This window comes from Hoplias malabaricus, chromosome 3 (assembly GCF_029633855.1).
Source record: "Hoplias malabaricus isolate fHopMal1 chromosome 3, fHopMal1.hap1, whole genome shotgun sequence".
In the NCBI taxonomy this organism is placed as follows: Eukaryota; Metazoa; Chordata; class Actinopteri; order Characiformes; family Erythrinidae; genus Hoplias; species Hoplias malabaricus.
The window spans coordinates 3,699,488-3,722,499 of NC_089802.1; the positions used below are offsets into that span (position 1 = coordinate 3,699,488).

General features: G+C 45.5%; 2 protein-coding genes across 5 annotated transcripts in view; both read left to right on the forward strand.

Annotated features, from left to right (window-relative positions):
• Positions 1-15,448, forward strand: part of chrm3b (cholinergic receptor, muscarinic 3b) — a 95,697-nt gene extending 80,249 nt beyond the window's left edge. For 2 of the 4 annotated variants that reach the window (XM_066664324.1, XM_066664327.1), the window contains exons 3-4: positions 7,357-7,469; positions 11,712-15,448. In XM_066664324.1, coding sequence (XP_066520421.1) covers positions 11,743-13,434 — 1,692 coding nt within the window. In that variant the 5' untranslated portion in view covers positions 7,357-7,469; positions 11,712-11,742 and the 3' untranslated portion in view covers positions 13,435-15,448. The remainder of the gene's footprint in view (positions 1-7,356; positions 7,470-11,711) is intronic. The other 2 variants (XM_066664328.1, XM_066664325.1) reach the window with 2 other exon arrangements.
• A 5,853-nt stretch (positions 15,449-21,301) lies between these two features.
• fmn2b (formin 2b) overlaps positions 21,302-23,012 on the forward strand; it is a 66,122-nt gene continuing 64,411 nt past the window's right edge. Inside the window, exon 1 of the mRNA XM_066664103.1 lies at positions 21,302-21,700. The gene's annotated coding sequence lies outside the window, so the exon portion shown is untranslated. The remainder of the gene's footprint in view (positions 21,701-23,012) is intronic.

The window sequence follows — 23,012 nt, forward strand, 5'->3', positions numbered from 1 at the left end:
TAGAGAAGCTGTGGTCATCTGGCATTCAGAGATGCTCAGCAGGGAAGGTGCCTCACGGCCGTGTCCTCCATTTCCTCCTCAGAACAGAGTGATGCGGCGGCTAATTGCTCCGACCCTGTGAGAGTGTGTTGAAGCTCACAGGAAGCCCTCGAGGCCTGGAGCTCAAAACATTTCATCCAGATGCAAGATTTGAATACCAATCCCTACCCACAGTTCAAGAGGCATCTTCGGAAAGAGGCATGGGACCTGTTATTTTAAAGAGCGCTAAGTTGCAGTCATTCCTGGCAGAAGTGTTCAAACACACACAGAATGTATAAACTCCCTAGAAAAATATTCACCAAAAGAAACAAACATGAGGCAACCATTTCAGGAGCCGGGGAGTCCAATGTTTGCCCTGAACGAACAGGCATTAACCAGGAGTGTGTGTGTGTCTTGCCTTTACTGCAGTCGCAGTAGCAGTGGTGGTAGCAGGCAGCCATGCCGACACCCAGGGAACATGTGGGAGTTAGGTGTCTTGCTCAAGGGCACATCAGTTTTTGTTGTTCCTTCACTCCCCCTACTTCCACTTTTTCCTAACAATCGAAGGGGTCCAACCAGCGACCCTTGGGTCACAAACCCATTCTTCTAACCTTTAGGCCGCAGGTATCTGGAGTAATGAGTAGTTCCATGGTCATTGTGTGTGATTCTCCTCTTCATGGCAACAATAGGAGACTGGACTGAAAATGGCATTTTAATCAAATCAAATCAATCTGATGATGTCACAAAGCAGCTTCACAGAATTCCAGTGAGACAGAGTTTTGACGTGAAATGTAAAAATGTAAAGAATGTAAAAGATGTAAAATCCCCAGGTGAGTGAGGCCAAGGGCGACAGCGGCACAGAGAAACGTCCTCAGAGCTGAGGAAGAAACCTTGGGAGGAACCAAGGCTCACACGGGGGACCTATCCTTCTCTGGTAACAGTTAAGAGTCCGTGAGAACTGCAGTGTAGGGGCAGCTCCAAGGCATCCATCAGTGTCCAGCCGGATAGGTTTGACACTGACGTTTATTCGGAAAGAAGTAAAGGGATGGAGTTAGTTTTAAACTGTTTGGCTGAATGTAAAGCAGAGAATGTGAACATTTCCAGTGTGGCTAAAGACTCGGGCAGATCTGACTATGAACCGAGAGAACCATTTTATTGCTGAAATAACCATGGACTTTCCTGAAAAAGATGTCAAACTGATGGCAGCTTATGTGTCTCTAAATCCCAGCATTCACATTTTCATCAGTACCTTCACACACTGTATACACCATGGGCACAAACCATGACAGATGTTGACTTTAACAGTGGCAATAATCCCTTTGATCTTCCGGTCATCCAGATGTTACACAACTCCAGAAACTGGCCAATAAAGCATCAAATGGACCACTTCTGTAATTGTGGATGTCCATCTCGGAGCTATAGGGAGGGTGGCGCTGTAATAAAGTAGATGGAGGGTTTATGTTTATAGAGCAGCATTCTATGCACTTTGGAAAGTTTCCATGAACACACTTAGACTCTAAAGGAAGTGCAGTGCACTATGGGCTTCCTTTCGTCCTCCAGAGCAGGAGATGGAACCTGACTGTAAATGTGAGGACACACATTGCCTTTATGATTTATTTCTCAAGTGACAGACGTTATAATTTATGCTTTAAAGCATGTGATTGCAGCCATCAATGAGATGCGTCTAGCTTTGTGCTAGTTGGTGTGTGTGTGTGTGTGTGTGTGTGTGTGTGTGTGTTAAAAGACAAATTTACTTGACCTTATTCCAACCTCTCTATAAATACATTTTTTAATTAGTGAATTCCCCTTCTTTAAGGTCCATCCACCCACACTTCAACCTAAAGTTTTTAGAGCAGGGCTCTTTATGATTTGGCTTAATTCTCACCTCGACCCAGAGCAATCAGAATGAATGTGTTCTGTAATGGGGCTCATTGTCCGCTAGCTTCATCCTTGTCTCAACCCTGAACCATCACAGACAGTGTTTTCTGGGGTGGGGCTCTGTCTCTGGCTTCATTCTTGCCTCTACCTGGAGCTGTCTGAGTGGGTGTTTTTCTGGGACAGGGCTCTTTTTAAATTGGCTTCATTCTTGCCTTGACCCAGAGCTTTTGGGCTGCCTTGCACCCAGGGACACACCGCAACCCTGAACTGGATCAGGGTCGCGGTGGGTCCAGAGCCTACCTGGAATCATTGGGCGCAAGGTGGGAATACACCCTGGAGGGGGCGCCAGTCCTTCACAGGGCAACACACACTCACACACATTCACTCACACCTACAGACACTTTTGAGTCGCCAATCCACCTACCAACGTGTGTTTTTGGACTGTGGGAAGAAACCGGAGCACCCGGAGGAAACCCACGCAGACACAGTGAGAACACACCACACTCCTCACAGACAGTCACCCGGAGGAAACCCACGCAGACACAGTGAGAACACACCACACTCCTCACAGACAGTCACCCGGAGGAAACCCACGCAGACACAGGGAGAACACACCACACTCCTCACAGACTGTCACCCGGAGGAAACCCACGCAGACACAGGGAGAACACACCACACTCCTCACAGACTGTCACCCGGAGGAAACCCACGCAGACACAGGGTGACACACCACACTCCTCACAGACAGTCACCCGGAGGAAACCCACGCAGACACAGAGAGAACACACCACACTCCTCACAGACAGTCACCCGAAGGAAACCCACGCAGACACAGGGAGAACACACCACACTCCTCACAGACAGTCACCCGGAGGAAACCCACGCAGACACAGGGAGAACACACCACACTCCTCACAGACAGTCACCCGGAGGAAACCCACGCAGACACAGGGAGAACACACCACACTCCTCACAGACAGTCACCCAGAGCGGGAATCGAACCCACAACCTCCAGGACCCTGGAGCTGTGTGACTGCGACACCTACCTGCTGCGCCACCGTGCCGCCCTCCATTGTTAATTAATAGCACACATTTTGAAGGAATGTTGGCTGAGCAGGTGTCCACCGATTCTGTTTGTGATAAAGTGAATGTTAAGGGGAGTATCTCATCTTTAATATGTTTTATGTGTTTCTAAGATGCATCTCTCGTGCAGATGTGAGGGTAAAGTAGCTCTCTCTCTTTTATCTGCATCACTGACGTTCGCTCTTTATATGTAACTCATATCGGCTAAGCGTCAGTCCAAATGATCCCATGCTGCTCTTCTCAAATCTCTTTGCATGCAGGAGGGTGGGGGGTGGGGGGGCAGTGTTGAGCTGCAGATGGTGAAGAACACTCTGCTTTGATGTTTGACCCTCGTTTGTTGCCGTACCTCCTGCTCTCGGGTACGAGAGGGGATAAGGAGATACGGGCTCTTTTTTAATCTCATCAATCCTAATTCCATCTGTGTCTTGGGTCGATCTGTGTGTGGACGGAGAGATAGAGGGAGAAGGTATTGATGTTGTAATGTATTGACTCTCTCTCTCTTTCTCTCTCCATTTATGGCCAAGGTTTTTCTTGTGAAGTGTTTTTAAAATCATTTAAAGTACTTCTCACTCTGAGATCCCATCTTCTCCCTTTCCCCCTGTTCCTCAGCGCTCAGGACCCCCACAGAGCAGGTGTGATGTGGTGGTGGATCATTCTCAGCGCTGCAGTGACACTGACGTGGTGGTGGTGTGTTAGTGTGTGTTGTGCTGGTGTAGAGTGGATCAGACACAGCAGTGCTGCTGGAGTTTTTAAACCCTGTGTCCACTCTCTGTCCACTCTGTGAGACACTCCTCCCTCGTTGGTCCACCTTGTAGATGTAAAGTCAGAGACGGTAGCTCATCTGTCGCTGCACAGTGTGTGTCGCTCGTCCTCTAGTCCTTCATCAGTGACACAGGACGCTGTCGGCTGGATGTTTTTGGTCGGTGGACTGTTCTCGGTCCAGACACTGAGGGGTTTAAAAACTCCAGCAGCACTGCTGTGTCTGATCCACTCTACACCAGCACAACACACACTAACACACCACCACCACGTCAGTGTCACTGCAGCGCTGAGAATGATCCACCACCTCTGTGTGTGTGTGTGTGTGTGTGTGTAAACACAAGTAAATCGAGAGACAATGTTGGGACTGAACTAAAACTGTGTGGGTCTCTCTGAATTTGTATTGTTTGTTTTTTCTTTCAGCAGAAAGAAAGACAACTCTGGTGGTCTTTGCACTCTGTGTGTGTGTGTGTGTGTGAGAGAGAGAGAGAGAGAGAAAGAGCAGATGGAGCTGTTCTGCAGGGGTCAGAAGGAAGGGTCACAGGTTGTGGAACAGAGACAGTGAAGCTTTCGGAGAAACTCTCTGCTCTCATTACCTGCAGACCTGCTGACCTCTAAATGGACAGAGACCACCACAGCAGAGATTGTGTGTGTGTGTGTGTGTGTGTGTGTGTGTGTGTGTGTGTGTGTGTGTGTGTGTGTGTCTGTAATTCACCACCTTTTACGCAGCCCAAAATAGAAGGGCCTCACACTGCCAGAGACCAGAGACTGTGGTGATTACGGCTGATATCATGAAGCAGTTTCATAGAAATCCAGGTTCTCGCTCCAAGTGAATGAGAAATCCCAGAAAACCAGACTCACTAGTAGCCCTTTTCCACCAAAACAACGGGTTCCGTTTGGGTTTATAAGAACCTTGGTGTTCTCAGTTAACCAGCAGTTTTACTGGAAACCGAGGATACGTCACAGAATACGTCACCAACAGGGGGCGCTGCACAGCGACAGTAAACAGAAGTGAGGCGGTGGCGGAGCGTGTTGACGACCTGTGAGCGTTTGTGCTGTTGTTACAGACATTTACTTTTCTCCAGAAATCAAACAGGGAGCATCTATTGGCGATGAGACGCAGGAGACTACACTGTGTACTCCTCGTGGGCGTCGCCATCGCTCCTTGCTCCTGTAACTAGCCACGCCCACAGATGTCCTCATGGTACGTGCTGAAAAACCTACTATTCTTTAGTTCCTGCTGTGAACAAACTTTTCGAGATCCGGGAATGTGCCGAACGACTCAAAACAAGGTTCAGGTTCTGGAACGGAGCCCATTCCACGTCAGTGAAAAAGCCCTGTGATTGTGATCAACATGGAACCAGTTTGGCTTAATGTGCAATTATTTGTCATTGTAAACACGTACGACAAAACGTGTCTTCCTCATTTAACCCTTCTGTGGCAGTGAACACACACACACTAGTGCACTAGGGGCTGTGAACACACCCAGAGCGGTGGGCAGTGGGCAGTGTTTGTGGGCCTTGCTCAAGGGCACTTCAGCCATGGATCTTTCTGCCGGTCCTGGGGATCAAACCAGCAACCTTCCAATACCAAGCCCAGCCTCTAACGATTAGGCCACGGCCCTCTGTTCTCTCTCTGTTCCCTGAGTTCTCTCTCTGTTCCCTGAGTTCTCTCTCTGTTCCCTCTGTTCTCTCACTGTTCCCTGAGTTCTCTCTCTGTTCCCTCTGTTCTCTCACTGTTCCCTCTGTTCTCTCACTGTTCCCTCTGTTCTCTCACTGTTCCCTGAGTTCTCTCACTGTTCCCTCTGTTCTCTCACTGTTCCCTCTGTTCTCTCTCTGTTCCCTGAGTTCTCTCTCTGTTCCCTCTGTTCTCTCACTGTTCCCTCTGTTCTCTCACTGTTCCCTGAGTTCTCTCTCTGTTCCCTGAGTTCTCTCACTGTTCCCTCTGTTCTCTCTCTGTTCCGAGTTCTCTCACTGTTCCCTCTGTTCTCTCACTGTTCCCTCTGTTCTCTCACTGTTCCCTGAGCTCTCTCTCTGTTCCCTCTGTTCTCTCACTGTTCCCTGAGCTCTCTCTCTGTTCCCTCTGTTCTCTCACTGTTCCCTCTGTTCTCTCACTGTTCCCTGAGTTCTCTCACTGTTCCCTCTGTTCTCTCACTGTTCCCTCTGTTCTCTCTCTGTTCCCTGAGTTCTCTCTCTGTTCCCTCTGTTCTCTCACTGTTCCCTCTGTTCTCTCACTGTTCCCTGAGTTCTCTCTCTGTTCCCTGAGTTCTCTCACTGTTCCCTCTGTTCTCTCTCTGTTCCGAGTTCTCTCACTGTTCCCTCTGTTCTCTCACTGTTCCCTCTGTTCTCTCACTGTTCCCTGAGCTCTCTCTCTGTTCCCTCTGTTCTCTCACTGTTCCCTGAGCTCTCTCTCTGTTCCCTCTGTTCTCTCACTGTTCCTTGAGTTCTCTCACTGTTCCCTCTGTTCTCTCACTGTTCCCTCTATTCTTTCACTTTTCCCTGAGTTCTCTCACTGTTCCCTCTGTTCTCTCACTGTTCCCTGAGCTCTCTCTCTGTTCCCTCTGTTATCTCACTGTTCCTTGAGTTCTCTCTCTGTTCCCTCTGTTCTCTCACTGTTCCCTCTGATCTCTCACTGTTCCCTGAGTTCTCTCTCTGTTCCCTCTGTTCTCTCACTGTTCCCTGAGTTCTCTCTCTGTTCCCTCTGTTCTCTCACTGTTCCCTGAGTTCTCTCTGTTCCCTCTGATCTCTCACTGTTCCCTGAGTTCTCTCTGTTCCCTGAGTTCTCTCTGTTCCCTGAGTTCTCTCATTGTTCCCTCTGTTCTCTCACAGTTCCCTCTGTTCTCTCTCTGTTCCCTGAGTTCTCTCACAGTTCCCTCTGTTCTCTCACTGTTCCCTGAGTTCTCTCTCTGTTCCCTCTGTTCTCTCACTGTTCCCTGAGTTCTCTCTGTTCCCTCACTGTTCCCTGAGTTCTCTCTCTGTTCTCTCACTGTTCCCTGAGTTCTCTCCGTTCCCTCTGTTCTCTCACTGTTCCCTCTGTTCTCTCTCTGTTCTCTCACTGTTCTCTCACTGTTCCCTGAGTTCTTTCTCTGTTCCCTCTGTTCTCTCACTCTTCCCTGAGTTCTCTCTCTGTTCTCTCCGTTCTCTCACTGTTCCCTGAGTTCTCTCACTGTTCCCTCTGTTCTCTCACTGTTCCCTCTGTTCTTTCACTGTTCCCTGAGTTCTCTCTCTGTTCCCTCTGTTCTCTCACTGTTCCCTCTGTTCTTTCACTGTTCCCTGAGTTCTCTCTCTGTTCCCTCTCTGTTCCCTATGTTCTCTCATTGCTCTGCATCATTTCCACATGTGTCTCATATCTCACTGTGATCTGACCGCGCTGTAAACAGTGGATTAACCATGACTCTGTCCTGACACTCTCCGTTTATCTCTGGCTCTGGCGCTGAATTCAGACACAGCTCTGGAACCCAGCCCCACAGCGCCCCCTGCTGGTGATACATCCCTGGTTCCCATGGAAACTGGTGGAAACGTAGAGGAATCTGTTAAGAAGTTATTTTGGTGGAAAAGTGCTACATCAGAACCATGCCCTGCACTGTGTTTTTTAACCCAGGTGTTTCTTCCTTTACAGAACTCTCTGTGTGGGCTCTTGAAGAACTACTGTATAAAGCATTATCACGCTGCAGGGGGCGCTGCTGAGTATCAGCTCAGCTGGTGATTACTTTCTGAGATTCATAAGCAAAGGTAATTCGCAATGTTTTATAGAAGTAAAGGAATAAGAACTTTAATCATAAAAGTCATACACAGTTATAAAAAAACACATTGAAACATAGTAAATAAAAGCATTAGAACATTGTGGAGATGTAGCACTTTTGCACGGATAGCTGTAATTACAAATAGTACACTATTACACAAGAGACTCCATTAGAAGACAGAAGGAGTGCAAGTTGCTCAAATAGAAACATTACTTTAACAGCAGCTGATATTAAAGTTAGGATTATCCAAATAATCATGGCCTCTTCTTGCAGCTTCTCCTTGACTTTTAAACAAACAAAAACAAAACGATGAGAGTGTTCCACTGCGTCAAAATCCCATCTGCTTTATTTTAATGAGAAACTGTGGAAATGTCAGGTTTGCTGTGAATTGACCGGGGGGGGGGGTCCCGCTTGTGAAATGAAAGTGTCTGTAGTACATCTCTGAAACTCTGCCTGGTGTGTGTGTGTGTGTGTGTGTGTGTGTCCATTCAGTCTGCAGCGTCCTACATAAAGAATCCAGGAATGCATAATGTAATGAGCTTCGTTCAGTTCCTGGACGCTCGCCTGCTTTTCTTACAGATAAAACCCTCCACCAACTGTGCAAATATATGTGTGTGTGTGTGTGTGTGTGTGTGTGTGTGTGTCTGTGTTTGTGTGTCCAGATATATATCACACTGTGGGGACCAAAATCTGTTTACACACATTGTGGCACCATATCCCTCCCTTTATGTTTCTGATTAGTGACTTTAGTTTGGACACAGTCTTTTAGTTCATTTGTATCAAAGATTTTAGTGATTTGCGTTTACTTTCATGCAGTTAGCGCTCTCCTGAATTTAGAGTCAGTTCCACCTTAAGTAATGTAACTGTAACAGCAAAAATAAGTCAGCGTTACCCCCCTATGGAGCAGGAATAGAGCAACATCCTCATCTCGGTTGGTGCTTTTCAGCGTTTGGAGTCTCTCCGTTGTCTAAAAACCTCCAGATGGCGTTTCTCTGCCGTGAGCAGAGAGAGAGAAAGCCTAGCACCGGACCCAGACACTTTGTTTTTTTACCCATTTACAGACACTGGGGCTTCGTAAACACATTAGAGTGGTTTCCAGAGCAAACTGACTGCAGAGCAGCACATGGAGAGGACACACACTCAGAGCTTTATACACAGGGTTAAAATCATGGATGTCACTTTCAAGTGCACCTTAATGTAATTTAAATGACATATTAGTAGTGATTAAGTACAAATTATTGTTTACAAAATAACATAAGGACAGAATTGGTTCTGGGTGTCACAGTGGAGCAGCAGGTAGTGTCTCTGTCACAGCTCCAGGGTCCTGGAGGTGGTAGGTTCGAGTCCCGCTCCGGGTGACTGTCTGTGAGGAGTGTGGTGTGTTCTCACTGTGTCTGCGTGGGTTTCCTCCGGGTGACTGTCTGTGAGGAGTGTGGTGTGTTCTCACTGTGTCTGCGTGGGTTTCCTCCGGGTGACTGTCTGTGAGGAGTGTGGTGTGTTCTCTCTGTGTCTGCGTGGGTTTCCTCCGGGTGACTGTCTGTGAGGAGTGTGGTGTGTTCTCACTGTGTCTGCGTGGGTTTCCTCCGGGTGACTGTCTGTGAGGAGTGTGGTGTGTTCTCCCTGTGTCTGCGTGGGTTTCCTCCGGGTGAGTGTGTGTGAGGAGTGTGGTGTGTTCTCTCTGTGTCTGCGTGGGTTTCCACCAGGTGCTCCGGTTTCCTCCCATGCTCTAAAAACACACCTTGGTAGGTGGATTGGAAACTCAAAAGTGTCCATTGGTGTGAGTGTGTGTGTGTGTGTGTGTGTGTGTGTGTGTGTGTGTGTGTGAATGTGTGAGTGTCTGTGTGGGGCCCTGTGAAGGACTGGTGCCCCCTCCAGGGTGTGTTCCTGCCTTGCGCCCAGTGATTCCAGGTACCCACCGCTGCCCTGAACTGGATAAGGGTTACAGTGCTCTAGACAACAAGAATGACCCTCCTATGTAACCAGACATATACAGATCTGCATAATATTGTGTAGTCTGAAGGCATCCTGTTTTCTTTGTGACACTAGCAGCAGATCCTGTAAAAGTCCTGTAAGCTGAGAGGTGGAGATGTTTCTCCAGCACATCCTACAGACGCTCATCCGCATTGAGATCTGGTGAATGTAAAGGCCAAGTCAAAACCTTTCCTCAAACCGTTCCTGAACACAGTTTGTTGTGTGGCGAGGAGCGTGATCCTGAGGACACTGCCGTTAGAGAATACCACTGCTGTGAAGGATGGGATGCACATGAGGCCACCCCTTCCCCAGGTCTGCGCTGCACACCAACCCCTCGAGAGGTGGCGTTGTAACTAGATCATGTTTTGACTTCACCTGGCAGGTGTTTTAATCTTGTGGCTGAATGGTGTAAGACAAAGTTCTGACCTAAAGTCTTGAGACCGGACCTGAAGGCACTGTGCTGTGCGACTTATTGTTTTCTGTAATCGTGGACAGACACAGGGATGAGTTTCAGGCGTGAAGATGAGCTCTGCTGCTGTTTTTATTTCTGGGAATCAGTGAAATGACCCTGAAAATGGACTTCAGACGACTCTGGAATCATTCGCGGAGCGGTTTTTGGAATTTAAAGCCATGCTGAATGGCAGTATGATGGGCAGCTCTCACTTTTTTGTTATTATTAGGTTAGTTTGGATTGTCATTGCATTTTTACGCCTGCATTTGTGACAGAAAAATCCAATAAACTAGAATTCCAATTTGCAGAGCATTGCGACAAATGTGTTGTGAAATGGGTTTTTTCAGGGCCCTGCTGAATTATGCATTTCAACATCCAACATGTCTCTGAGTTTGTTGAAGCTGAAGTAAAGCAGAGCTGGTGGTGAAGCCATCACTGAACTGAATTAAAGTCGTCGCTTCCAGTCGTTAAAATAAAGAATAGTTTGTAGTTTCACTTGTTTTTGATCTTAAACTGGAGCTGTTTCTGTTTACAGTCTGAGCATTTGGTTCTAGACAGGAGAGCCCCACACTCAGCTTCATCAGGATAGATCTTTACTGTCAATCTGTGCTGATCTATGAGGGAATAGCGTTACTCGCTGGCTACTCGTTTTAGGCTTGTTTCTACTGCATGGGATTGGCTTGGCGGTGGTAACGGCCAAGCCAATCCCATGGTAACGTTAAGCGGTGTTTACTCATGGTGTATTGGCGTGTTGTTGTTGTTTGGGACTGAACACAGCTCCGTCATCAGTTCAGACAGATCAGTAGAGTTTGTTCCTTCCTTGTTGCAGCGTCCAGCTCTCGCTGGATTCTTTCGTCGGCCACCGATCCAAGGAGCGTTCGAACCTCTTCAAAAGACCACGGCGTCATTTTACGAGCTGCCGTCGTGAGTCGGATAAAAACAAACGTGATCTCTGCTGCAGCTGGAGATTTTACAGATGGAGAGTTGGTGCTGGTCGTCTGCGTTGTGTGGCGTAGAGTGACGACTCTCTCTGGACGATCAGCGCTCTGCAAGGTTTACACGCCACGGTTTAGTCCCTACTCGACTCGCTCTGAACCACGAGAGAACAGCCACTAAACAAGAACCCGCTTCCAGAACCAGGACCTGATTAACCTGGTGGAAAAGCAAAAAAGACTAGCTGAGCCGAGTAGGTACCATACAGTGGAAGAGCGCCATTAGGAGCACTGTTCATTGAGGCCACATAGGCATTTCTCTGCTGTTATGGATGCAGTAAAAGTCTGGTGCTCAGAATGAGACAAAGGATGATGGCTGCATTGTGTTAAGCAAATCAGGAGAGAGCTGATTGTCTGGTTCTGGTTTGTGTGCATCAGACTGTTTACTGCATCCATTACAAAAGATAAACACTCACTGCAGAGCTATGCAGTATGGAGGAAAATTAGGTGAAGTGCCTAGAACTATGGTTGATGCACAGGGACAAACTAGAAAAAATGTGCTAACACTGTGTGTGTGAGTGAATGTGTGTGTGTCACACTGCGAAGGACTGTCGCCATCTTTGCTGCATCTTTGCTAAAAGTGGTCCATATCCACTCACACTTTGGCCCGTGGTTCTAAGAGTTGCTGTGAACCTTTTCTAATGTCTATTTTGTTTAAACGTCTAGGTGTTCATTGCTTGTCTGTAGGGCTGGGCGATAAAACGATATCGATTTGTTTTGTGATAATTTTTTTGCGATAAAAATGATTTTTGGCAGCATCGCCCAGCTCTACTTGTCTGTCTAAATGCTAATAGTGCTAATTGTTTCTCTCTGTCAGCTTTCTCCACAGAATATGCCCCAGAGTCACCATGAACCTGACGTTGAACTCCAAGCCTGGATTGTTCTCCAATAACTCTCCGGGGATGAGAAATCACCTCAACATCACTTTCGTTCCTCAGGACTTGTGGTCAGAGGCCGACAACCGGCACGGAAATGTCTCCCTCCTCACACGGGGCACCAATTTGTCGAGACCTTCGGATGCCACCCTCGCGCCTACTGTGGTGTATGACCCACTGGGTGGCCACTCTATTTGGCAGGTTATTATAATCGTACTATTAACAGGGTCACTATCCCTGGTCACCATCATTGGGAACATTTTGGTGCTCGTGTCTTTTAAAGTCAACAAGCAGCTGAAGACGGTGAACAACTATTATTTGCTGAGTCTTGCCTTTGCTGACCTTATCATCGGGGTTCTGTCCATGAACCTTTACACCACATACATCATCATGGGCCAGTGGGCACTTGGGAACTGGGCCTGTGACTTGTGGCTGGCTATAGACTACGTTGCTAGCAATGCCTCTGTTATGAACCTGCTGGTGATCAGCTTTGACAGATACTTCTCAGTGACCAGGCCACTTACCTACAGAGCCAAACGAACAACCAAGAGAGCAATGACTATGATTGGCCTTGCCTGGTCCATTTCCTTCGTGCTCTGGGCTCCTGCTATCCTGTTCTGGCAGTTCTTTGTTGGGGAGCGGACTGTCCCTCAAGGTGAGTGTTACATCCAGTTCCTCTCAGAGCCCATAATTACGTTCTGTACAGCAATCGCAGCCTTTTACCTACCTGTTACCATCATGACAGTGCTCTACTGGAGGATCTATAAGGAGACGGAGAACCGATCCAAAGATCTGGCCGGGTTAAAGGGCTCGGGGAACCAGGGCAAGCAAGGCAGCCAAGAGGAATCCACAGCTATGATGCCCCCTACAGACAGCTCTCACAGCTGCAGCAGCTATACCCTCAACCAGCAAGGTCAGAAGGACAGAAAGCGGAAGAAAGCAAGCGCTTTCCGGTTTTGGCCTCTAGGCCAGGGTCGTAAACGCCGCAGCGCTGGAGACCCGGAACACAGCAGCAGTGACAGCTGGAATAACAACGATGCCGGAGCCTCTATGGACCAAACGGATGAGGAGGAAGAAGATGACGGTGCTGAGGCGAGAGCCATCTATTCCATCGTGGTGAACCTACCTGCGATGAACAATGTGGACTCTGCACAAACGGGCACGACCAAGCAAGATCAGCTGAAGCCTGCAGAAAGACCTTCTGGCAAAGGCTCGTCCAAGAAAGAGCCTCAAGAAGGTCCCAAACCTTCCGTCTCTAAGTCCCCGCTGTCCTTTAAAGATGCAGCAGTGGCAAAGCGTTTCGCCTCCAAGGCCAAGAGTCAAGCCAACAAGCGCAAGAAGATGTCTCTGGTGAAGGAGAAGAAAGCAGCACAGACTTTAAGCGCGATCCTCTTTGCTTTTATAATCACCTGGACTCCGTACAACATCATGGTCCTGGTGAATACCTTCTGTAACGACTGTATTCCCGCCACTTTATGGGCTCTGGGCTACTGGCTGTGCTACGTGAACAGCACAGTGAACCCAATGTGCTACGCGTTGTGCAACAAGACCTTCCGCACCACCTTCAAAATGATCCTGCTGTGCCAGTGGGACAAGAAGCAGAACAAACCTCAGTTTCAGCACAGGCAGACAGCCGTGGCCTACAGGAAGAAGGAGCTGATGTAAGAGGGAGATGTTTGGAGGCTTGAGAGACTTGAGGGACCAGTTTTGGGACCAGTTTGAGGGACCAGTCTATCCATTGTGATGTCGATGGGCAGTTCTTGGTCTAAAGGGCTGTAGAGGTGCATTATTGATGTTATTGTTTAGTGCCTCCACTGTGGACTCCTTGTCCAAGATCGAGCTCAAATGGCCAGTGTTGCAAAGCCTTGTCCTCTCTGTCCAGAGTGAGGGGACAGTCAGAACGGACGTCACTGAATAGGACATGAGTGTAATGTACATGGAAACCTTCCTTATGTTGATGTCAACCTTTAAAACAAGTGTGGAGACTCGTTTTGTTTCTCTAAGTGACTGTAGAAACATGGACACCTTCCTCCATTCCTCTCCATTCCACGGTGTACGACCCAGTCTCACAAACCTCAGTGCTAGACACGCCTCTTCATTTGAATAGACCCACCCCCTTTCCCCACAGAGCTTGGTCTCAGACACATCTGTTCATTTGAGCAGACCCGCCTCCTTTTCAAAAGTGCTAGATCTTAGGCATGCCTCCTTATTTGGAAAAACCCGCCTCCTTTCTCACCAACCTCAGTTTCAGACACGCCTCTTCATTTGGACAGACACGCCCCCTTCTCTCAGAGCTCAGTCTCAGATATGCCTCCTCGTTTCTCACAGAGCTCAGGATCTGAGACATGCCTCCTGATTTGATTATTCCTGCCCCTTCTTATAGTGCTCAGAGAGTCTCAGAGTGACATTTTGGCTGCGCAGGAGCGGATTTCTTCATTTCTCATTAATTGCATTTTCTCAAACTGCATCTGCTCCATGTGCATGAATTTTTCATTCCACCTTAAACAGTGAAGCATTTAAAGTGAAATGGACAGTTCTATCAGTCCACAGTAACTTCTGATCCATTTAAGGTGGAATGAAAAGTTCTGTAGGAAATTTAAGGTGGAATGAAAAGTTCTATATGCAATTTAAGGCGGAATGAAAAGTTCTGTAAGCAATTTAAGGTGGAATGAAAAGTTCTGTAGGCAATTTAAGGTGGAATTGATAATTCTGCCAGCAACAGAACACAACTCACAAATGCACTATTTAAAGTTGAAAGGGAAATTCAGAAGACACAGGAATGTCATTAATGTCCAAATTAAGTCGGAATAGAAAGTTGGTAAACACCACTAACTGTTGCACCTCTTAAGGTGGAAAGGGGAGTTCTAACCAGAAGTGAACATACTGTATCTCACAGTGTCTGAAGCTGAGATTTTCATGAGAATGATACAGGGTTTCTGTGCAACTAACTAACAGCAAAACACGACCAGACTGTTGATACATTTCAATTTAGATCATATTTTTGAAGCTGTAATTTTATGGTAAAAATATTTGATAGTGTTCCGTTAAAAACTGAGATCTGGATGGAAATAAAAGATGTGCGAATGTCAGCACAGGGAAAACTATCTTCTGCTTAGAGGAGGAAAATGAGATTGAAAAAGAGCTGCTTCGCTTAGAAAACAAACGAGGGAAGGCGGAGCTACACATCATACTGCAACCAACCAGCAGGGGCGCTAGACCAGATTTCCGTGCCGTCCATGTGTTCTACAGTCACTGGTTTCTCGGATGTGTTTTGCCTTTGTGAGTGCTGACCATCACTGAGTCACACGTGGTGTCCTAGAGTTCCCTGGTTTCTGTTGTGGTTTTTATTAAAGATAACAGTGTTTTATCTCCCAATAAAAACAAGGGAGCTGCGTTTTATGACGACATTTATGTTGTTGAAGTGTGTGAGTTAAGGTGGTATTTTAGACACGTTTGTGACACTGTCCTCTTTTAAGAGGTCTGCTACTCATTTTTATATTCTTTAAAAGGGAGTCTTAAAAACGGAGGACACACTTTTGCAATAAAGATAAAAAACGAGAGGGAGGATGTAGTTTGCCTCTGAAAGGAAATAAAGTAATAGATAAATAAATAAAATAAAATGGCTCCCTTATTATATGAAGATCAATGCTGCCCTCTAGTGGAAGAGAGGAATAACAGACTCCAACGTTGAAGCATTCTAATGAGTTTAATATGTTTAAACAAACACTTTTGCATTTCTATTTATAGGTTTATTTATATTATTTATGTTTTTATATCTCTATAATATATTACAACATCTTTTGATATCCGTTTGTTGAAGATGAATCATGAATTTAAAAAAAACACACTTCACTAAAAGCCTCTACCGCAGTGTTTTGAATGTCGTCGCTGCTTTAAAACACTTATTATAACTCAGTAAAACTGTTGTGAATACGTTTTGAGCATTTTATGGTATTGTTTTTTCATTAGAGCACGGTTCTAGACTCGGTTCCTAAACCTCTTTTAATCTGAGCATTTCATGTTTTATAAAAGTGCACATGTGGAAACACACCCTTTTCTACCCTCTCTGTGTGCTTTCTGTTTATTATTGTTTTTATTTACTGTGTTTTAAAGGCATAGACGTAGCCAGTCAAAGGTTAGGACACACATCAATGAAAAATAATCCAAATATTTTTATATTTACATTAAAATGTACCTGCTTTTGTAAGATGAATGTCAAAAAACTGATTTGTTTTTTAAGGCAGAGGTCAGAGGGCAGCTCTTCTTTTATTTAACTGTGGATTCACACCAATCAGCCACAAGATTACGGCCACCACAGGTGAAATGAGTAATATGTTACAGCGCCCCCTGTCGAGGGTGGGAGGTATATCAGGGACAGTTCACTGAGGTGGTTCTAATGTTTTGATCAGTTCCCTCCTCCATCAGTGAGACTCTGGCCCAGGACCCTGCTTTTCTCTCGTCGCCCGTCCTTCCTTTGAACACTTTGGGTCGGTTCTGAACACAGCACACTGGGAAGACCCCACAGACCCGACAAATGCCTCCGAGACCATGCTGAACTTTAATGTATGTAACCAAACTACAAAACAGAAGCTCTACTGAAATGACATTAAAGCGGCAGGTTTCCACGTCTCAGAAAACTCCTGATCATAACGTTACTAAAGCACCACCTTTTATCAACCACAAGTAACATAAACCCGATAAACGATCAGAGCAGTGCATTTATGGAAAATACATTTCGAATAACGGTCTGGCTGTAGGGCGGCACAGTGACGCTCCAGGGTCCTGGAGGTTGTGGGTTCGAGACCCGCTCCGGGTGACTGTCTGTGAGGAGTGTGGTGTGTTCTCCCTGTGTCTGCGTGGGTTTCCTCCGGGTGACTGTCTGTGAGGAGTGTGGTGTGTTCTCCCTGTGTCTGCGTGGGTTTCCTCCGGGTGACTGTCTGTGAGGAGTGTGGTGTGTTCTCTCTGTGTCTGTGTGGGTTTCCTCCGGGTGACTGTCTGTGAGGAGTGTGGTGTGTTCTCCCTGTGTCTGCGTGGGTTTCCTCCGGGTGACTGTCTGTGAGGAGTGTGGTGTGTTCTCTCTGTGTCTGCGTGGGTTTCCTCCAGGTGATTGTCTGTGAGGAGTGTGGTGTGTTCTCTCTTTGTCCACGTGGGTTTCCTGTGAAGGACTGGCGCCCCCTCCAGGGTGTGTTCCTGCCTTGCGCTCAGTGATTCCGGGTAGACTCCCGGTCTTGTTAAAGACGATGGAGCTGTATGTAATAATTCACAGCCTCATCCTTGTTATGGCTTTGGAATGTCACTAACGGTCAGATGTGTCTGTGTATTCGTGTTGTAATAGGTAAAGCACTGCTGAAAACCGGTGAATAGTGTTTATTGTGTTTAATCCACAGTGATGTGTGCAAACCGAAGTGTGTCCCAGTTTTGTTCTCAGTTCCAATCCCTTGAACACTTGAACTCTCGCACCCCTTTTACTTAGCTACAACAACATCAAGTGCACACTTCAAGGAAGGGTTTAAGGCTAAGGGGAATTTAGGGAAAACCCTACATTTCCCCTAAATCCCGGACATTTTGGTGAAATCCTGTCCAGACGTACTTTTAACCATAAATAGGACATGTCCAGCGAATAGAGGTCATTTCGTCACCCTATGATATACCCTCTCACCTCTCTCGACAGGGGGCGCTGTAACTAGATCATGAGTTTGTTCACTTCACAGGTCAGTGGTTTAAATCTTGTGGAGCCCCTGAGATTACAAGAATCTCCTGAAAATAGAGAAAGCTGTAATAAAAACTTGTACCCAAACTTTTGACTGGTGTTTGTTGTAAAGAGGAAAGTTAGTTTGCTTTTCCTTTGATCTGTTTTACACCCTTTGATAAAAAAAGAAAAAGAGCACTAGATTTCCATCACAGTGTATTTTTCAAAATAAGAGTCCTGTTATTTATCTCTGGTTTTCCAGGAACAACTTCAAAAATTTCTTTGCTTTCCAGGACTATACACTATTTGTCCAAAAGTTTATAGATGGAGGGGGTCAGGAGGTGCCTGCTGTCATCTTTCAGAAGTTACATAGTGCAGTTTCTTCAGTACTTGGCCCGGAATAGCAATCAAAGTGATATTGAAGCTGGAATTTTAAGTTAAAAATATTACCTAGTGTTGCTTTAAGTGAAGAGGGGCTCTCTGAAGCAGCTACAAATTAGCTTAAGTTCACCATGTTCAATGCCAAGTGTGGGCTGGAGGGGTATACATCCTGCCAGGGTGGAGTTTGTCATACAACACCAGCATCTGACCTCACTGATGTTTATGAGGCTGATTGCAATCAGATCCTCACAGCAATGTTCCAACAATTAGCTCAATGTCTTGCTAGAACTTTTGGACATATAGTGTAGCAGCAGACCGGTGTAAACCAGGGTGTGTTCAATGCTGGTTTAGACCTTTCTGTTTCAGCAGGTTCTGAACATTCATGAGGTTTAGTTTTGTTTGAGTGCATGAGGACTTTTATACTGAAGTGTGTTCTCTTCTTTACATTTCTACGGAAGCCTGGATGTGAGAAAAAAAACTGAGGGAACCATTTGCAGTGTCTGCATGTTTTTTTCATTTTAGGCCTGGATTTCTACACTCCTGGTCCTGGGTGGGATCCTCTCCTCGAGTCACTGTCTGTGAGCAGTGTGGTGTGTTCTCACTGTGTCTGTGTGGGTGTCCTCCAGCTGCTCTGCTTTCCTCCCACAGTCCAAACACACACACATTCGATTGGCTTTTCAAAAACTGTCCACAGGTGTGAGTGGGTGTGAGTGACTGGGTGAGTGTATGACACTGTCCAGAGTTGTGACTGGGTGAGTGTGTGAGTGACTGGGTGAGTGTGTGAATGACTGGGTGAGTGTATGACACTGTCCAAAGGTGTGACTGGGTGAGTGTGTGAGCGACTGGGTGAATGTTTGAGTGACTGGGTGAGGGTATGACACTGTCCAGAGGTGTGACTGGGTGAGTGTGTGAGTGACTGGGTGAGTGTATGACACTGTCCAGAGTTGTGACTGGGTGAGTGTGTGAGTGACTGGGTGAGTGTATGACACTGTCCAGGGTTGTGACTGGGTGAGTGTGTGAGTGTGTAAATGACTGGGTGAGTGTATGAGACTGTCCAGAGTTGTGACTGGGTGAGTGTGTGAGTGACTGGGTGAGTGTATGACACTGTCCAGAGTTGTGACTGCGCGAGTGTGTGAATGACTGGGTGAGTGTATGACACTGTCCAGAGTTGTGACTGGGTGAGTGTGTGAGCGACTGGGTGAATGTTTGAGTGACTGGGTGAGGGTATGACACTGTCCAGAGGTGTGACTGGGTGAGTGTGTGAGTGACTGGGTGAGTGTGTGAATGACTGGGTGAGTGTATGACACTGTCCAGAGTTGTGACTGGGTGAGTGTGTGAGCGACTGGGTGAATGTTTGAGTGACTGGGTGAGGGTATGACACTGTCCAGAGGTGTGACTGGGTGAGTGTGTGAATGACTGGGTGAGTGTATGACACTGTCCAGAGTTGTGACTGGGTGAATGTGTGAGTGACTGGGTGAGTGTATGACACTGTCCAGAGGTGTGACTGGGTGAGTGTGTGAGTGACTGGGTGAGTGTATGACACTGTCCAGAGTTGTGACTGGGTGAGTGTGTGAGTGACTGGGTGAGTGTATGACACTGTCCAGAGTTGTGAGTGTGTGAGTGACTGGGTGAGTGTGTGACACTGTCTAAAAGTGTGACTGGGTGAGTGTGTGAGTGACTGGGTGAGTGTATGACACTGTCCAGAGTTGTGACTGGGTGAGTGTATGACACTGTCCAGAGGTGTGACTGGGTGAGTGTGTGAGTGACTGGGTGAGTGTATGACACTGTCCAGAGTTGTGACTGGGTGAGTGTGTGAGTGACTGGGTGAGTGTATGACACTGTCTAAAAGTGTGACTGGGTGAGTGTGTGAGTGACTGGGTGAGTGTATGACACTGTCCAGAGGTGTGACTGGGTGAGTGTGTGACACTGTCCAAAGTTGTGACTGGGTGAGTGTGTGACACTGTCCAGAGTTGTGACTGGGTGAGTGTATGACACTGTCCAGAGGTGTGAGTGACTGGGTGAGTGTGTGAGTGACAGGGTGAGTGTTTAGTAAGGAGTGTATATGGATTAAATTACTAGGCTCTTATTTTCTTAAAATGTTGCTCTTATTTAATTTAAACTGTAGACACTATTTCCTCATATATCTTTAAACTAACGTTTTATTGTTATTTCATTTTATTTATTTATTTTAACACATTTTTATTAAAGTGATTGGACATGGTCCTTAAATCAACACAATGTAAAAATGCACTTGAATTAAAGACATTTAAGAAATTTAAATGAACAGAGAAACACAAAGAAACAAACAATGTTATGAATTTAAAGGAAATGGTAGTGATTTGTTAATGATTTCCACAGAATAATGATAAGAAATTACAGTCACAAAACACACAGTAAACAACAAAAACAAGGACGAAGTGTTTATTGTGATGTAGGATTAAGAAAAAAACATGGCCACGAGCTGCAGACTGTTCCCTCAGGATGATGTTTCTCTGCACCTGAAAAGAAGGACATTCCTATTATATACTTTTTTGTTCATGAGAGAGATGAAGGAAGCCGTTTGGACGCACAGCTCACTCTCGGACGCTTTGGACAGACGTGATTTAAACTGTGAAGTGTGTCTGATGTAGAGACTCAGACTCTGTGCTGATGTACATAGACTCAGACTAATGTCTGGTTCCTACTGTGTTGTTGTTATGGTTCATTTTTCTCATTAAATATTAAACTTGGAGCCAATGGAGCCAAGAGTTTTATTCCTGCTTTGTTTCTGCAGTGTGCAGTGACCGTGACTGACCACCAGGGTCAGTACTATACATTCATTTATGTATTCATTCATTATCTGTAACCCTTATCCAGTTCAGGGCGGCGGAATCACTGGGCGCAAGGCAGGAACACACCCTGGAGGGGGCGCCGGCCCTTCATAGGGGGACACACAATCACACATTCACTCACTCACACACACACACACACACACACACACACACACCTACAGGCACTATACAGGGCTATACAAATTAAAGAATTTAACACCAGCTTTATGGCTTTAGCCTATAACGTTATAAATATAAAAAATATAATAGCAATAATACAGTTTACAAAGAAACCAAGAAGATAATTATAAAAAGTAATAGTCAAAATAAGATATGTATTATTTTAAGAATAATGCGAAAAAAATGGACACTTCTTAAATAAATGTATAAATAAACAAATAAACAGAAAATTAATTAATTCAATTATTCATTCATTCAATTAAATTAATATTTTAAAAAATACTTAAGAAAATGAGTAAAGGCTAAAGTATTAACAACAGAATCAAGCAATTCGATCTAATGAATTAAAAAATATATGTAAATAAACCTTTTACGTACGTTATGGCCGCGTGTGACGTCACGGCGCCCCCTCCGTTTGGCGGGAAAATGGCGTGATTAGAAGTAATGGCGGGCAGGTGGCGGAGTTAAAGAGAGGAAACACAGTCGGCTCATTTCACGCAGATTTGCTCACGTTTACTCACTGCTGCTGCCTCAGTCGCGTCTCTGAGAAACTCAGACACCATTTAGTGTGGAGTTTTAGTTTATATTTGTGTCTCTTTTATCGGTAAACTGAAGATGACAAGGTTAAATGCATTGTTTTGTTTTTATTGAAGAATAAAAAATCAAGCCCCAGTTCTGAGGGGAAGTAACCACAGAGCGGTCAGCTCTACCGGCCTTTTTTTAAAAATAAATGTAATTACAGTTTAGTGTTCTGAACCAAGACTTAATAGTTGTTTTTTTAAAGTGATTTCTGACTGAAGAGGAGTCCTGAATGACGGGCCAGTGGAGAGTTGAATAACTAACACACCCCAGGACTCAGCAACTGCTCCAGGTAATGAGCTCTTCCCCTGGTGTTTTCAACTGAAATTTAATGAGAAACGACCTCATATCTGTTTGTTATTAACACACACCGACTCGTGTTAACACTGTGTCTTTGGTTTCATTTATAGCTGTTTAAGCAAAAGCTGATACATTGTGGCTGAAGTCCAGGAGGACGTTCCACAGAGCGGGGGTTTCTCAGTGTAGCCGAGAAATTAAACGCTAACTCTACCTTGTCCCATAGGAAAAGTAACGAGGCACATTCCTAATATACAGCCCTCAATATTCTGCTTAACGTCGATAGGTTCTTTATTGATCCTAAAGGAAATGTAGCAGCCAATAGCAACAAACAACATATTCGACGTCACAATGGACAATAGAGAGGATGTTACCACATACAGGAAATGGTCTGCAGATCACACAATAAGAGCATTACACAAAAATAAAATAATGTAAGATCGAATATAGACGCAGGGGCAAAGAATATTATAAATATGAGGGAAACACTACAACGCTACAGTTGGTGCATCAAGAAACAGCCGTTATGTTGTATCCTATATAGAGCTAAATAAATATACATAGGGATATGGGGTGAAAACCGTTGGGGCAAGGGTTGTAAAGTATGTGGATAAATGAGAAATCCTGTTTGTGGTGTACTCTCTGGTGCTTAGTAAAAGCTCAGGAGGTCTGTTTTACCACCAGAAAATAACTAAACGTTTCTGAAAGTATAATGCCAGCCACTGGGTGTCAGTATGTTCACTCTGTTGCTTCTTTAAAGGCCAGCCCACCTTTAGTAGTAATGCATGATGCCATGGGGTTTATACCTGAGTTGCTTTATAGAGAGAATTTTTATTTTTTTTAAATATCACATTGATTTTGCCAATGTTTTCAAACCGATAATTGCTGGTGTGTTTATTTCATGCCGGAAGAAGACTGGGCGACACACTTGTTCTAAATAAAATGGCTGTTTATTTGTGTGTCACTGCAGTGTTGAATAGTTACACTGGGATATTTTTTGTTTAATTCTTTGCTTCCATTTATTTATTATTAATATTATTAATAGTTAAAGGAGATTCTGTAAAAGGCCAGTTTCCTCAGGAGACGCCTTTCGTTTTAGTGGCTGCTATAGGGTTAATGAGGTACCTTTCTGTGGTTAATAAATGTGTATATCAGCAATTTTATATATGTGTCACTGCTTATTTATGCATTAATTCACTCATTCCTGTGTTTTCTGCAAAATTCATGCATTTGTTCATTGATTCATTCTTTTGTGGATGTAGTAATGGATCAGAATGTGTTCGTTTGTCATATATTTTAATGTTTTT